The 14,286-nt window shown below is 43.4% G+C and overlaps 1 protein-coding gene across 15 annotated transcripts in view; it reads right to left on the bottom strand.

The window, feature by feature from the left end:
- The window catches only part of DLG1 (discs large MAGUK scaffold protein 1), a 740,792-nt gene that overhangs the window by 360,759 nt on the left and 365,747 nt on the right, over positions 1–14,286 (bottom strand). For 7 of the 15 annotated variants that reach the window (XM_045030006.1, XM_045030008.1, XM_045030017.1 and 4 more), the window contains one exon: positions 12,301–13,871. The exons of the other annotated variants lie outside the window; for them this stretch is intronic. In XM_045030006.1, coding sequence (XP_044885941.1) covers positions 13,765–13,871 — 107 coding nt within the window. In that variant the 3' untranslated portion in view covers positions 12,301–13,764. Of the gene's footprint in view, positions 1–12,300; positions 13,872–14,286 lie in introns of those variants that run through there. 15 annotated transcript variants of the gene reach the window in all.

Here is a 14,286-nt window from a genome sequence, read left to right as displayed (position 1 = left end):
ACCCCTGCACCTGGAACCCCATGCAAGCCTCTGTGCATCCAGATCCTCCCACACTTAGACCCCCCCCCGAGCTGCCTGCACCCAGATTGTCCCACACAGAAACCTGTCACCCCACACCTGGATCCCCCCACACTGAGCCCCTCAACACTTGGATCCTGTCTGGCTGAGCCTGCCTGCCTCACATCTGGTGCAGGGGCACAGGGCCCCAGGGTGTTTCTGGGGCAGGTCCAGGCCTTGTGCTGTGTCAGGGTCTGGCAAAGCCTCACTGCTGAGTCCATGTCCCAGAGGTGGAGGGTGGGGCAGCAGAGTGATCTCCCACCTTTAACAAGCCAGTGGCCTATGCTCCACACTGCCAGGCTGGAGCCTCTGCATTTATTTATTGACAAATAAAACTTGCAGAATTTTAAAATATTGTGCACAAAATTTTTATTTTTTTGGTGCAGAATGCCCTCAGAAGTACAAGTTGTACATTCTTTCAATGGTCAGCAAAACAAGTAGTCTTCTTCAACCATACCTTCATTCACATAATGTACAAACACTAGCAAAATAGATAGATTAGCAACATCAGTTGATTCATCCAATTTATAGCATAATATGGACTATTTTTCATTCTATGTACAATTGTGGTTTCTACATTATTTGACATGTCATTATTCTTCGCAACAAAGTATTATAGGACAAAGGTACTATGTCAATCCTTTTTGCATCCTTTTCTCTGAGCATGCAATGAACTACGTCTTTTATACATGGACCAACCAAGCTTGCTGCTATGCTATGGGCTTCTGATGCTTTTGCTACTTGGTGGCTCACTTGGTAGGATGCTTCAAGTGCATTTTCGTTATCAGTACTTGCTTTGGATACAAAACTGGTAATGTAACTTTTCTATTTGGCTAATTTATGCTTGAAAAAAATTAACAGGCTTGTCAAGTTGTACAGGGTGTCTAATTTCTAAGCGGTGCTGAAGTAGAGGAGGTTTGAGACTGCTGTTTGCTAGAACATCACCACAAATTAGGCACTGTGATTCTGGACACTCTTGATCACCAATGCATGTAAAGCCATATTTTACATAATCGCCGTCATATTTTCTTTTCTTCATAAGCGACTTTTCTGGATCATCATGATCATTTGGCTTAGATTTCGACACTTTGGACTTGATAAAACACTAGCTGATATCGAACATTTGTTTTCTCATGTCTTTACAAATTCTGTTTTCAGCCACTTGTCCATTATTGGGTATACAACAGTTCAAATAAAAGTAACACAGTGAGAATGCTAACAAATGAACAAACTAGTAAATGAGATTAGCTCACGTCTCACTGGAGCAAAATAGCACGCCTCAGAGAATGACCATCGACTAACTGAGGGGTGTTACCGCTGCTACACTGGCCACAATATGGTTCTGTTTTGGCATGCACTTTTTCTTCCGCCATTATGGAATTTTTTCCAAGAACCCCCTGTAACATTTTGCAAACCCCCAAGGGTTCAGGAACCACTTTGGGAACCACTGGTCTAATCCATCCAAGACAGAAGGCTACCCAGCCTTCTTTTGAAAATGTCTAGTGAAGGAACTTCCACAACCTCCTGAGACAGTCTGGTCCGCTGTCCGACTGTTTTTACAGTTACGAAGTTTTTCCTGAGATTTAATCTAAATCTGCTACGCTGTAGTTTGAACCCATTGCCTCTTGTCCTGCTTTCTGTGGCAAGAGAGAACACCTTTTCTCCATGTTTTTTATGGCAGTCTTTCAAGTTCCCCATGTACAATCTGTAATTAAGTCACCCTGTAACCTTCTCTTTGTTAAGCTAAAGAGCTCGAGCTCTTCAAGTTTCTAATCTTTTAAACCTTCTCATGCCTCTTTTCTGCACTCTCTCAAATTTATCAACATTCTTCTTGAAGTGTGGGCATCAGAACTGGACACAGTATTTCAGCAGCAGCTGCACCAGTGCCAAATACAGAGGTAAAATTCCCATTTATACATTCCAGGATCACATTAGCTCTTTTGGCCATGCCCTCACACTGGGAGCTCATGGTCTGCTGATATCCACCACAACCCTCACATATTTTTCAGTCACTGCTTCCCTGGCTAAAGTCCCACATCCTGTAAGAATGGCCTGCACTCTTTGTTCTTAGTTGTAAACACTGACATTTAGCCATAGCCAAACACACTTTGCTTATGCCAAGTTCACCAAGCGATCCACATCACTCTGAATCTGTGTTGAGCTGTGCTCTTCATTATTTAATGAGAAGATGCCAGTGATACACTTCCACAGATCACAAATATGCCACAATGGACCAGGCCATCACAGGTAGCCAGTGCAGATCACAGAGTACTAGTGTAGATACAGCAGCTTAATGTGTGCACTACCAAATTCTGTGCTACCTTCAGTTTCTGGGTATCATTAAGGTGAGGTCTGCAACTGAAATCTGCATATTCTCCTGGCTTATCCTGATCTAACTGATCATCTAGTAACAGGTAGTGGAAAAGAAGCTAAGATAGAAGTTTGCTAGTACTACTACTAATAGAATAAAACCCAGTACAGAGTATAATTTTCAATTCACCTGAAAAAAAAATCAGTCTCTTACTTCTTTAAGGGAATTGAATAAATTGAGCTATGAACTATGCAGATGCTTAACCCCTTAGCCCATTAATATTTTGTTCCTTGACATTCTTAACTGAATTCTTAGAATAATGTGTATGTCTCAAGTTTTCAGTATTTAAAGTAAATTTTACTACAGGGCAAAGTTCACAGGGTGGGCTCTGGGTGGCCCTGCTGGGAGGTTTGTGTGTCTCATTTGCTTTTCATTGTTGAACAAGACTTTTTCTGAACCCTGTTTTGTGTGTGTATGTGAGAGAGAGAGAGATAGCTTTGAGAATGGAGCACAGTTTGCATGGACACTGGAATGATACTGTTCATAGGATTAGTTTATGTTGGACTATAATCTCTTGGGTACCACAGCTCTGTATTTTGTGTCTACCATAGCACCAAGAGCTTGGTCAGCTCTAAAATGTCACCACCACTAGAAATAATCTGTATTTGTGCTTGTTGCACGTCAGCTCTTTGAGAGTATGCCTTTGTGAATTTAACTGAAAATGTTTTAATTAAAATAAATCTAAATGGAACAAGTTTGTATGGTAAGTGAAGAAAAGAAAAAAATAATAAAACTTCCTGAGTGGTACATTGGAAGGTAAGCGAATAACTAAGAGGGAAAAATACATAGCAACACCATAGGACCTAACCACATCAGCCTTCAGGAGGAACGCGGGACTGGGGTGACATTGTACCTTGTCCTTAAAGAACATTTTATATGGGGTTTCTGATGTAAGGGCCCTGATCTCTGAGACCCTCCTGGCTAAGGTAATTGCTAAAGAGAAGTAAATATGGCAGGCGACCAGCTTGGCTTAACAGTGAAATCCTTGCTCGTCTTAAACACAAAAGAACAGCTTACAAGAAGTGGAAGATTGGACAAATAACCAGGGAGGAGTATAAAAGTATTGTTCAGGCATGCAGGTGTGAAATCAGGAAGGCCAAATCACACTTGGAGTTGCAGCTAGCCGGAGATGTTAGGAGTAACAAGAAGGGTTTCTTTAGGTATGTTAGCAACAGGAAGAAAGTCAAGGAAAGTGTGGGCCCCTTGCTGAATGAGGGAGGGAACCTAGTGACAGAGGATGTGGAGAAAGCTAGTGTACTCAATGCTTTTTTTGCCTCTGTCTTCACAGACAAGGTCAGCTCCCAGACAGCTGCACTCTGCAGCACGGTATGGGGAGGAGGTGACCAGCTCTCTGTGGAGAAAGAAGTAGTTCGGGGCTATTTAGGAAAGCTGGACGAGCACAAGTCCATGGGGCCGGATGCGCTGCATCCGAGGGTGCTAAAGGAGTTGGCCGATGAGATTGCAGAGCCATTGGCCATTATCTTTGAAAAATCATGGCGATCGGGGGAGGTCCCGGATGACTGGAAAAAAGCTAATGTAGTGCCCATCTTTAAAAAAGGGAAGAAGGAAGATCCAGGGAACTACAGGCCAGTCAGTCTCACCTCAGTCCCTGGAAAAATCATGGAACAGGTCCTCAAGGAATCAATCCTGAACCACTTAAAGGAGGGGAAAGTGATCAGGAACAGTCAGCATGGATTCACCAAGGGCAAGTCATGCCTGACTAACCTAATTGCCTTCTATGACGAGATAACCGGCTCTGTGGATAAGGGGAAAGCAGTGGATGTACTATTTCTGGATTTTAGCAAAGCTTTTGATACAGTCTCCCACAGTATTCTTGCCAGCAAGTTAAAGAAGTCTGGGCTGGATGAATGGACGGTAAGGTGGATAGAAAACTGGCTAGATGGTCGGGCTCAACGGGTAGTGATCAATGGTTCCATGTCTAGATGGCAGCCGGTATCAAGTGGAGTGCCCCAAGGGTCGGTGCTGGGGCCGGTTTTGTTCAATATCTTCATTAACGATCTGGAGGATGGTGTGGACTGCACCCTTAGCAAGTTTGCAGATGACACTAAACTGGGAGGAGTGGTTGATACGCTGGAGGGTAGGGATAGGATACAGAGGGACCTAGACAAATTAGAGGATTGGGCCAAAAGAAATATGATGAGGTTCAACAAGGACAAGTGCAGAGTCCTGCACTTAGGACGGAAGAATCCCATGCACTGCTACAGACTAGGGACCGAATGGCTGGGTAGCAGTTCTGCAGAAAAGGACCTAGGGGTTACGGTGGACGAAAAGCTGAATATGAGTCAACAGTGTGCCCTTGTTGCCAAGAAGGCTAATGGCATTTTGGGTTGTATAAGTAGGGGCATTTCCAGCAGATCAAGGGATGTGATCATCCCCCTCTACTCAGCACTGGTGAGGCCTCATTTGGAGTACTGTGTCCAGTTTTGGGCCCCACACTACAAGAAGGATGTGGATAAATTGGAGAGAGTCCAGTGGAGGGCAACAAAAATGATTAGGGGGCTGGAGCACATGACTTATGAGGAGAGGCTGAGGGAACTGGGATTGTTTAGTCTGCAGAAGAGAAGAATGAGGGGGGATTTGATAGCTGTTTTCAACTACCTGAAAGGGGGTTCCAAAGAGGATGGATCTAGACTGTTCTCAGTGGTAGAAGATGACAGAACAAGGAGTAATGGTCTCAAGTTGCAGAGGGGGAGGTTTAGGTTGGATATTAGGAAAAACTTTTTCACTAGTAGGGTGGTGAAGCACTGGAATGGGTTACCTAGGGAGGTAGTGGAATCTCCTTCCTTAGAGGTTTTTAAGGTCAGGCTTGACAAAGCCCTGGCTGGGATGATTTAGTTGGGTTTGGTCCTGCTTTGAGCAGGGGGTTGGACTAGATGACCTCCTGAGGTCCCTTCCAACCCTGAGATTCTATGATTCTATGCTACTAGGAAGGCGATCTTCCAGGAGAGGTATGACAAGGAGCATGATGCCAGAGGCTCAAGGGGAGGGTCTGAGAGTCTTGACAGGACCAAATTTAGGTCCCACGGTGGAATGGGTTCACAAATCTGTAGGTATAGTCTCTCTAAGCCCTTGAGGAAGTGAATGGACATTTTATGTGAAAAAAACCAACCTACCATCCACCAGAAGGTGGAGATGGTTGCTAGGCGCACCCTAATCAACTAAATGGCTAGGCCCTGCTGTTTCAGATGAAGCAGATACACTGGCATGGAGTGAAGAGGTGACCTAGTGAGTGTGAAAGGCCTTGTTGAGACGACCATATGGAGAAATGCTTCCACTTGGCAAGGTAAAGATACTCTAGTAGATGGGTTTCCTACTACTCAGCAATACCTGGCGGACTTGTTCCAAACAGGCCAGCTCCGTTGGGTTTAACCATGGAGCTTCCATAGGGTCAGATGGAGGGTCTTGAGGTTTGGGTGGAGCAATGGGCTGTGATCTTGCAAGATCAGGTCTGGAAGAGGAAGGAGTAGCTCGGGGTCACTACTGACATGTCCTATAAAGTGATGAACCAGTGCTGACGTAGCCATGCTGGGGGCTATAAGAATAACATTTGCTTTGTCCTGCTTGATCTTGAATAAGACTTTGTGCATGAGAGGAATGAGGGGGAAACGCATAGAATAGGTGCTTTGTCCAATGGAGCAGTAAGCATCTGTGAGTGAGCCAGGGCTGCACCTGCATAGAAAGCAAAACTGCTAAAATTTCCTGGTTTGCTTGGTTGTGAACAGGTCTATGAGGGGAGTCCCTAACCACTGGAAGATGGTACTGGTTATACTGGTGTGAGGGGACCACTTGTGGTGAGAGGTGAAAGATCTGCTGAGGTGATCTGTTCTGGGCTCCAGGAAAATGAGAAGTTTGAGGTGGATTGAGTGCTTCATGCAGAATTCCCACAGGTGCGGAGGAGCACATGGTTTGGACAGACATCCCTTAGGGAAGAATCTACTAATGGCGATTCTCTATGTTCTAGTAAGGAGAAGAGGGTGGAAGATAAAATACAGGCACGATCTGAAGAGAAACAGTCAAATGAAAAAAAGTCTCATTCAATTACGTCATGTAATGGGAGACAGCTAAAAAGTGACAAGTTTTTAAAGTGCTTATATACCAACGCTAGAAGTCTAAATAATAAGATGGGTGAACTAGAGTGCCTTGTAATAAATGAGGATATTGATATAATAGGCATCACAGAAACTTGGTGGAATCAGGATAATGAATGGGACACAGTAATACCAGAGTACAAAATCTATTGGAAGGACAGAACAGGTTGCTGCTGGTGGGGGAGTGGCACTATATGTGAAAGAAAGCATAGAATCAAATGAAGTAAAAATCTTAAATGAACTAAACTGTACCATAGAATCTCTATGGATAGTAATTCCATGCTCTAATAATAAGAATATAGCAGTAAGGATATATTACCAACCACCTGACCAGGATGGTGATAATGACTGTGAAATGCTCAGGGAGATTAGAAAGGTTATTAAAATAAAAAACTCAATAATAATGGGGGATGTCAACTATCTCCATATTGACTGGATACATATCACCTAAGTTTCTTGATACCTTAAATTACTGCTTTTTGGAGCAGCTAGTCCTGGAACCCACAAGAGGAGAGGCAATTCTTGATTTAGTCCTAAGTGGAGCACAGGATCAGGTCCAAGAGGTGAATATAGCTGGACCTCTTGGTAATAGTGACCATAACAGAATTAAATTTAACATCCTTCTGGCGAGGAAAACACCACAGCCGCTCAAGCACAGTAGCATTTAATTTCAGAAAGGGGAACTACACAAAAAAGAGGTGGTTACTTAAACAAATATTAAAGGTACAGCACCAAAAGTAAAATCCCTGCAAGCTGCATGGAAACTTTTTAAAGACACCATAATAGAGGATCAACTTACCCCCAAATTAAAAAACATAGTAAGAGAACCAAAGAAGTGCCACTGTGGCTAAACAACAAAGTAAAAGAAGCAGTGAGAGGCAAAAAGGCATCCTTTAAAAAGTGGAAGTTAAATCCTAGTGAGGAAAACAGAAAGGTGCATAAACTCTGGCAAATGAAGTGTAAAAATATAATTAGGAAGACCAAAAAAGAATTTGAAAAACAGCTAGCCAAAGACTCAAAATGTACACCTCTACCCCGATATAACACTGTCCTCAGGAGCCAAAAAATCTTACTGCGTTATAGGTGAAACCGGGTTATATCGAACTTGCTTTGATCTACCGGAGCGCGCAGCTTCCCCCCCACCCCCAGAGCGCTGCTTCACCGCGTTATATCTGAATTCGTGTTATATCGGGTTGCACTATATCGGGGTAGAGGTGTGTTAAAAAAAAAAAAAAAAAGAAGAAATTGCTAAGTACACCAGAAGCAGGAATCCTGCTAAACAACCAGTGGGGCCATTGGACGATCAAGATGCTACAGGAGCACACAAGGACGATAAGGCCATTGCAGAGAAACTAAATTAATTCCTTGCATTGGTCTTCATGGTTGAGGATGTGAGGGAGATTCCCAAACCTCAGCCATTCTTTTTAGGTGACAAATCTGAGGAACCGTCCCAGATTGAGGTGTCATTAGAGGAGGTTTTGGAACAAATTGATAAACTAAACAGTAAGAAGTCACCAGGACTAGATGGTATTCACCCAAGAGTTCTGAGGGAACTCAAATGTGAAATTGCAGGGCTATTAAATGTAGTCTGTAACCTATCATTTAAATCAGCTTCTGTACCAAATGACTGGATGATAGCTAATGTGACGCCAATTTTTAAAAAGGGCTCCAGAGGTGACCCCGGAAATTACAGGCTGGTAAACCTGACTTCAGTACTGGGCAAACTGGTTGAAACTATAGTAAAGAATAAAATTGTCAGACACACAGATGAACATAATTTGTTGGGGAAGAGTCAACATGGTTTTTGTAAAGGGAAATCATGCTGTACCAATCTACTAGAATTCTTTGAGGGGGTCAACAAGCATGTGGGCAAGGGGGATCCAGTGGATACAGTGTATTTACATTTTCAGAAAGCCTTTGACAAGGTTCCTCATCAAAGGCTCTTAAGCAAAGTAAGCAGTCATGGATAAGAGGGAAGGTTCTCTCATGGATTGGTAACTGGTTAAAAGATAGGAAACAAAGGGTAGGAATAAATGGTCAGAGGTAAACAGTGGTGTCCCCCAGAGGCCAGTCCTCCAGCACTTGTGCCAGAAAGTTGTTCCCAACACTCTCCAAAAACTTCTTGGATTGTCTGTGCATTGCTATATTGCTCTCCAAGCAGATGTCAGGGTGACTGAAGTCCCCCATTAGAACCAGGGTCCGTGATCTGGAAACTTCAGTTAGTTGTCTGAAGAAAGCCTTGTCTACTTCACCCTTCTGATCCGGTGGTCCATAGCACATGCCCATCACATCATCACCCTTGTTGCTCTCGTGCCTCTAAACTTAACCCAAAGACTCTCAACAGGCTTTTCTCCAGGTTCAAACTGGAGCTCTAAGCAATCATATCGCTCTCTTACATACAATGAGACTCCTCGAAGAGTGAAGTGTCTTCAAACAGAATGTCCCGGATGAATTGTTGGACCTCTGTTGATAGATTAAAGACTGGAGCCACAAGCATCTGCGCATGACCACTGCAGAAGCCATGGATCTAGCTGCCGAACCTGCTGCATCCAGGGTGGCCTGCAGAGAGGCCCTTGGCCACAGACTTCCATTCCTCCACCACAGCAGAGAACTGGTGCCCTTATAGAATAAACCTTTTTACCAAAAAGGTCTACTGTCTTTGCATCCTTGCTGTCCCTTTCACTGGCCGCCACGACCATCAGAGACCCCAGAGGGAGGTGGGAGTACAAGTATTCAAAACCTGAGGCAGGAACTTTTCAGACCTTTTTGTGGTGGGAGGCAAGGAGGATGAGGTTTGCCGCAAGGCTTTAACCGGTCCCATAATGGCTTCATGAGGAGGGAGGGCCACTCTTTGATTACCTCCACTTCCAGCCCAAGGTTCGAGGTCACTCTTCAACAGCTCCTGGTGAGCTGCGAAGTCATCACGAGGGGGTGGGGGGAATACATGCACCCTAGACACTGCCTCATCCAGGGAGGAAAAAGAGGCTTGCACTGGCAGGGGATCCTCTTCTTCTCCTTCTGCACTGACTGGGTCTCATAAATCTAGGTCTTGAGGCTTGGTACCGGGCTCAGTACTGGAGTCCAGGTTGGGTGACAGTCAAAGGGACAGGGTGCGCTTCTTTCTAAGATTATGGAATATGATCTGGAAGGGGGCCCTTGCATAGGGGGAAACCCCCAGGGGTTCCAAAAAAGCCATTGCAACTGCATAAGCCATTGCTCACTGTGCCAAGTACTCGGCAGAAGCTCTGTGACCGGGTCCATCAACTGGTAGGCTGCCTGGGGGGGAACTGGCAGAGGTTCCTCAAGTGGGAATATGACTCCACTTTCGAATCCGATGATGAGCCTTCCTCTGGGGACCATGGAGGGGTGGTACCCGTCAATGCCAGAGAATGGTGCTGAGATGTGAAGACCGGCGGCAGGGCAAGCAGGGAGGGTTTCCCTCTAGACCGTACTGAACAGGAGCCCAGGACCACATGCTCCCTTCTGCTCCCTGGTACCAATACTGCCGACTCTTATACTGCTGGCTGCATCAAAAGCATCAGCAGGACCCTGCCCATAACTAATGCCTTTGGAGCAGACAGTACTATAAACCCATTGGTGTTGCATTGCCACTCTGGTGCTGAGGGACCAGACTCAAAGGAACCAGCTTACGAGACTGAGGTGATGGTATCACACTCAGAGCGGACGCAGAGGAGTGGCTAGACTCTGACCGCACTCCCCATGGGCTTCCTGTGCTAGACTCTTTTCAGAGTCGGGGAACATCCCTTCTCAGTCAGCTGCTTCTTATGATTTTTCTTTGGCACTGGTGAAGGAGAATTGTGCCGAGTCCCTCTCATGGTGGGAAGACCACCATGTCCTGTCCTCCCTATCTTTCTTTGTACAGGGCTTGAAATCCTGACAGATCTGGCAGCAGTCCCTGATATGAGGCACTTAAGACAACAGGAGTGCAGGACACTCTCAGGCATGGGCTTGAGACCCAGGGACCGAGGCATGCCCCGGCACCGGGAGTGGACAAAACTCTGCTAACAGTGCGAGAAGCGCCAACTAACTACATACAACTAATCTACAACAGTCCAAACTGAGAAATTAAAGAACTGGGATAGGGAAACAAGGGAAAAGGAATAAACTAAGACCACCGAGTAAGGCATTGTCTACACTGGCACTTTCGTCGCTAAAACTTTTATCGCTCGGGTATGAACAACAAAAGTTTTAGTGGCAAAAAGTGCTGGTGTGGAAGCACTTTGTTGGTGGGAGCCGCGCTCCTGGTGACGAAGCTATGGCCCCTCAGAAGTAGTTTTATTTTGTTGCCGGGAGAGCTCTCTCCCGCTGATAGTGGCCATACAGCGCACCATACAATGGGGCGGTTGCAGCAGCACAGCTGCACTGTTGTAGGGTGTGCAGTGTAGACATAGCCTAAGAGTTTGCCAAAGCAAGAGGAGCTGTTCCAAATGACTGCCACGAGTGGTAAGAAGGAACTGAGATAGTGCAAAGCCAGACGGGCCCCTTATAAGCACATGGCACCAAAGGGCGCTAGAGCTGGCCCACTGGATATCACTGAGGGAAAAATTCACTGGTGACTGTGCACGCAGTGCATGTGCATCTAACGTGGAATGGACATGAGCAAGCACTAACAGAAGAAGAGACCTGAACAACTGAGAGGGAAAGGGATTAGATCAGGGGTCGGCAACCTCTGGCATGCGGCTCGCCAGGGTAAGCACAGGCCACAGTTCGCTGTCCCAGGCCAATGGGGGCGGTGGGAAGCGGTGCGGGTGAGGGAGCTGCGTGCCAGAGGTTGCTGACCCCTGGATCAGATCCTGGATGTTTAAAACAATTAACACCTGACAAACAAATGGGAGGTGTTTCAGCTCCATGAAATTGAATTAAACACCCCTATCCTTTCAAATGAAAGTGAAGAGACCTCCATCTCGCAAAAACTCCTCCAGCAAAAACAAGGAAGAGAACACATACCACTCCTGATGGGTAAAAAAGCAGAAAAAAAAACATTTAAAAAAACAATAAGGAAAAGGCAGTAAGAGACAAAAGCTTTTTTCTTTTGTAAGAAAAACATACCATCTAAAAGCCTCACTAAGTGACACCTCCAAAAGTGACTAGTGATTTTGCGGGGGCCTCAGTTTTTAGGTACCCAAACTGAGATATCTTAAAGTAGCTTGATTTTCAGAAATTACTGAGCATCTAAAAGTTACATCCTTTTAACGCGTTTCAAGTTGTATACCCAAAATCACTTGTCATTGCTTAAAATTTAGGCCACTGGTGCTTTCAGAGCTTTAGGTAGAAGCTTTTACTTTTGATTCATGCTAGTTAGTATCTGATGACAATCTCAGAACACTTTACTATTCCAGCAATAGGCAGAGAAATCCATAAAAATACAGCAAGAATGCACTTTCTTCACTAATCCAGTATACAGCCAAGATGGATTTTTTCACAATCACTGCACGTTAGGCTGTAAATTGACAGGATTCCCAAATCTATCAATATTCTGCAGTACTTTGTTCTCTCACACATGCTTATTATTTTTAACTCTTTGCCCCAAGATCTAACCTGGATTTAATTTAACTACACTGAACTTCTTTGGCCCACATACTAGTTTTTCAATGTTCCTCTATCACATCATTGCTCATTATTTACTGTTCCTGCCAATTTATTGTTTGCAAACTTAATTTCTTAATTCTACATCACCCGTATTTTAGATTATCTAATTAAAGACACACAAAAATATGTTGTACAATAAACTTTATTAGCAGTTCTCCTCTTTCTGACAAATGGAATGAATAATGTTAGTTCTATATTTTGCAGAAATGTATTTATAATTGCTCAGCTCAGAGGTCTGTATCTCTCCAGTGCAGAGCCACCATGGAAGATATGACACAGATGCAGTCTGAGATGTACACAAAAACTGACTGTTGACTCTGAAATCTCCCATTGGTTAAAACATGCACATCACATGGAAAAGAAAAAAAAAACAAAACCAAACATCTGAAATTGTTTGTAGAAAAGAGGAGAACTTGCCCATATTTTTTTCTTGTAGCTAATATCCCCCAGATGTTTTACCTAGCCACCAGACCCCATTTCATTTCACATGATTAAGGAAGATAAATTCTAATTTATATTTATTCTCAAAACAAAAAAAGAAAAGCTAGGAGTAGGTGGGAAAAGAAAAATATATATATTTTATATATATATGTGTGCGCAATTATGTAAAGAAAATAATTCCCATAGTTACAGAGTTTATAGTTAAAGAAAGTTTTATAACAAAATAGGCAATTATTGTGGGTAAAATATTCATTAAAATCTGACACCTCTAAGGAGACACACAGTTTTAAATTACAAATCTGACTCTCTTCTTATTGCCTTAATGATCATACATCACTGCAAGTGTTTTCTGTATGGCTGCCAATGAAAATTTGCTATTCATTTGTAAAATACAAGCTTCCCTAGCACCTAAACATGTTTTCGACTCAGAAAAGAGTGATGACCATTATCTATAAACAACTTTTGTAAGACACTGTAAATAGTGTTGCATGAGTAAGATTAAAAACATTAAATATCTTTATCCCTAGCAACTGTATATGCAAAAAATGAATAAAAATAGACTATAAGAATATCATTATGAAATTTTGAAAATGAATATCCCTTGTGAATTAATGGAAGTTAATGAAAAACATTACTTTGGAAATTTAAAAAAAGTTACATTAACTGCCTATAAAGAAAAATATTTGCTGAGACAACAGAAAGTCAACCCACAAACTAAAACTTGAAATTAAATGCCTTGGCCAACCCATGCTATTATAATTAAGTGTGCAAAGTTGCTCACAATTTACATCATTGGGTAAGATGACTTTTCTTGCATATGCTATGAAATTTTAAAAGAATGTACATAAATCTTTTCTGAGAATCTCTGAAACGTACTTTCCCTTAAACATTAAGGAATTTTACCATATAATTCCCCAACCCTACCTTAATAGCTGGTCAGGCCATTCGACCTTCATGTTTGAAAAATGTCAAATGAACACTACCACACAATAATACAAATTATTCAAACTAAGAGAGACACCAAATGTAAGAAAATTTTGGGAACTGCAGAATGTGATGTTTAGTGTGTGACCCACATTGGAAAGAGCTAGAGGCAGGCTCCACTGAAAAGGGTTACAAGTTGTTGATGAGTAGGTAATGTCAATTAGAAAATGAAAACCAAAAATCTTTCAATTTTCATAATTTTTCCTTTGCTGGTACCCAGATGTAAGGCCCAGACTGTTCTTCTATGATCTGCTTCACCTGGTTGTATATCTCTTCCAGTGTGTCTCCTTGGACAATAGCTGCAAAACATAGCATTACAGTCAGCAAGCATTTTTTTACTAACTTTCACCTTGTGTGCAGAAATTCTCAGCCCCCTTCCCAAGGTGAGGATTTAACCAGATTGGAGAAGAAACAGACAACATTGGGCTTGTGGTTTATTGTGAGCTAAAGGTGCTTGACTGTCTGGGGGTGTAGGGCTTCCCCAAGGAACTGGCCAGTGTACAGTGTATAGAGTCCTGGGGTCAGGAAGGAATTTTCCCACACTGCAGACTGGCATGTGCAGGTGTTCCCCCCCCCCCCCCCCCCCAATCCTCAGATACCTTCAAGGGTTGTTAGGGGTGATTTGTTATTTTCTGGTTTTCTTTTTGTGTTTTCTTCTAGACCCAACTTTTGTGCAGGTATCCAGGACAGGAGGGTAAAAAAGCAGGGCTAGTT

This window comes from Mauremys mutica, chromosome 9 (genome assembly GCF_020497125.1).
Source record: "Mauremys mutica isolate MM-2020 ecotype Southern chromosome 9, ASM2049712v1, whole genome shotgun sequence".
In the NCBI taxonomy this organism is placed as follows: Eukaryota; Metazoa; Chordata; order Testudines; family Geoemydidae; genus Mauremys; species Mauremys mutica.
Note: the sequence above shows the minus strand (reverse complement) of the source record. Positions and strands in the feature narration are given on the sequence as shown.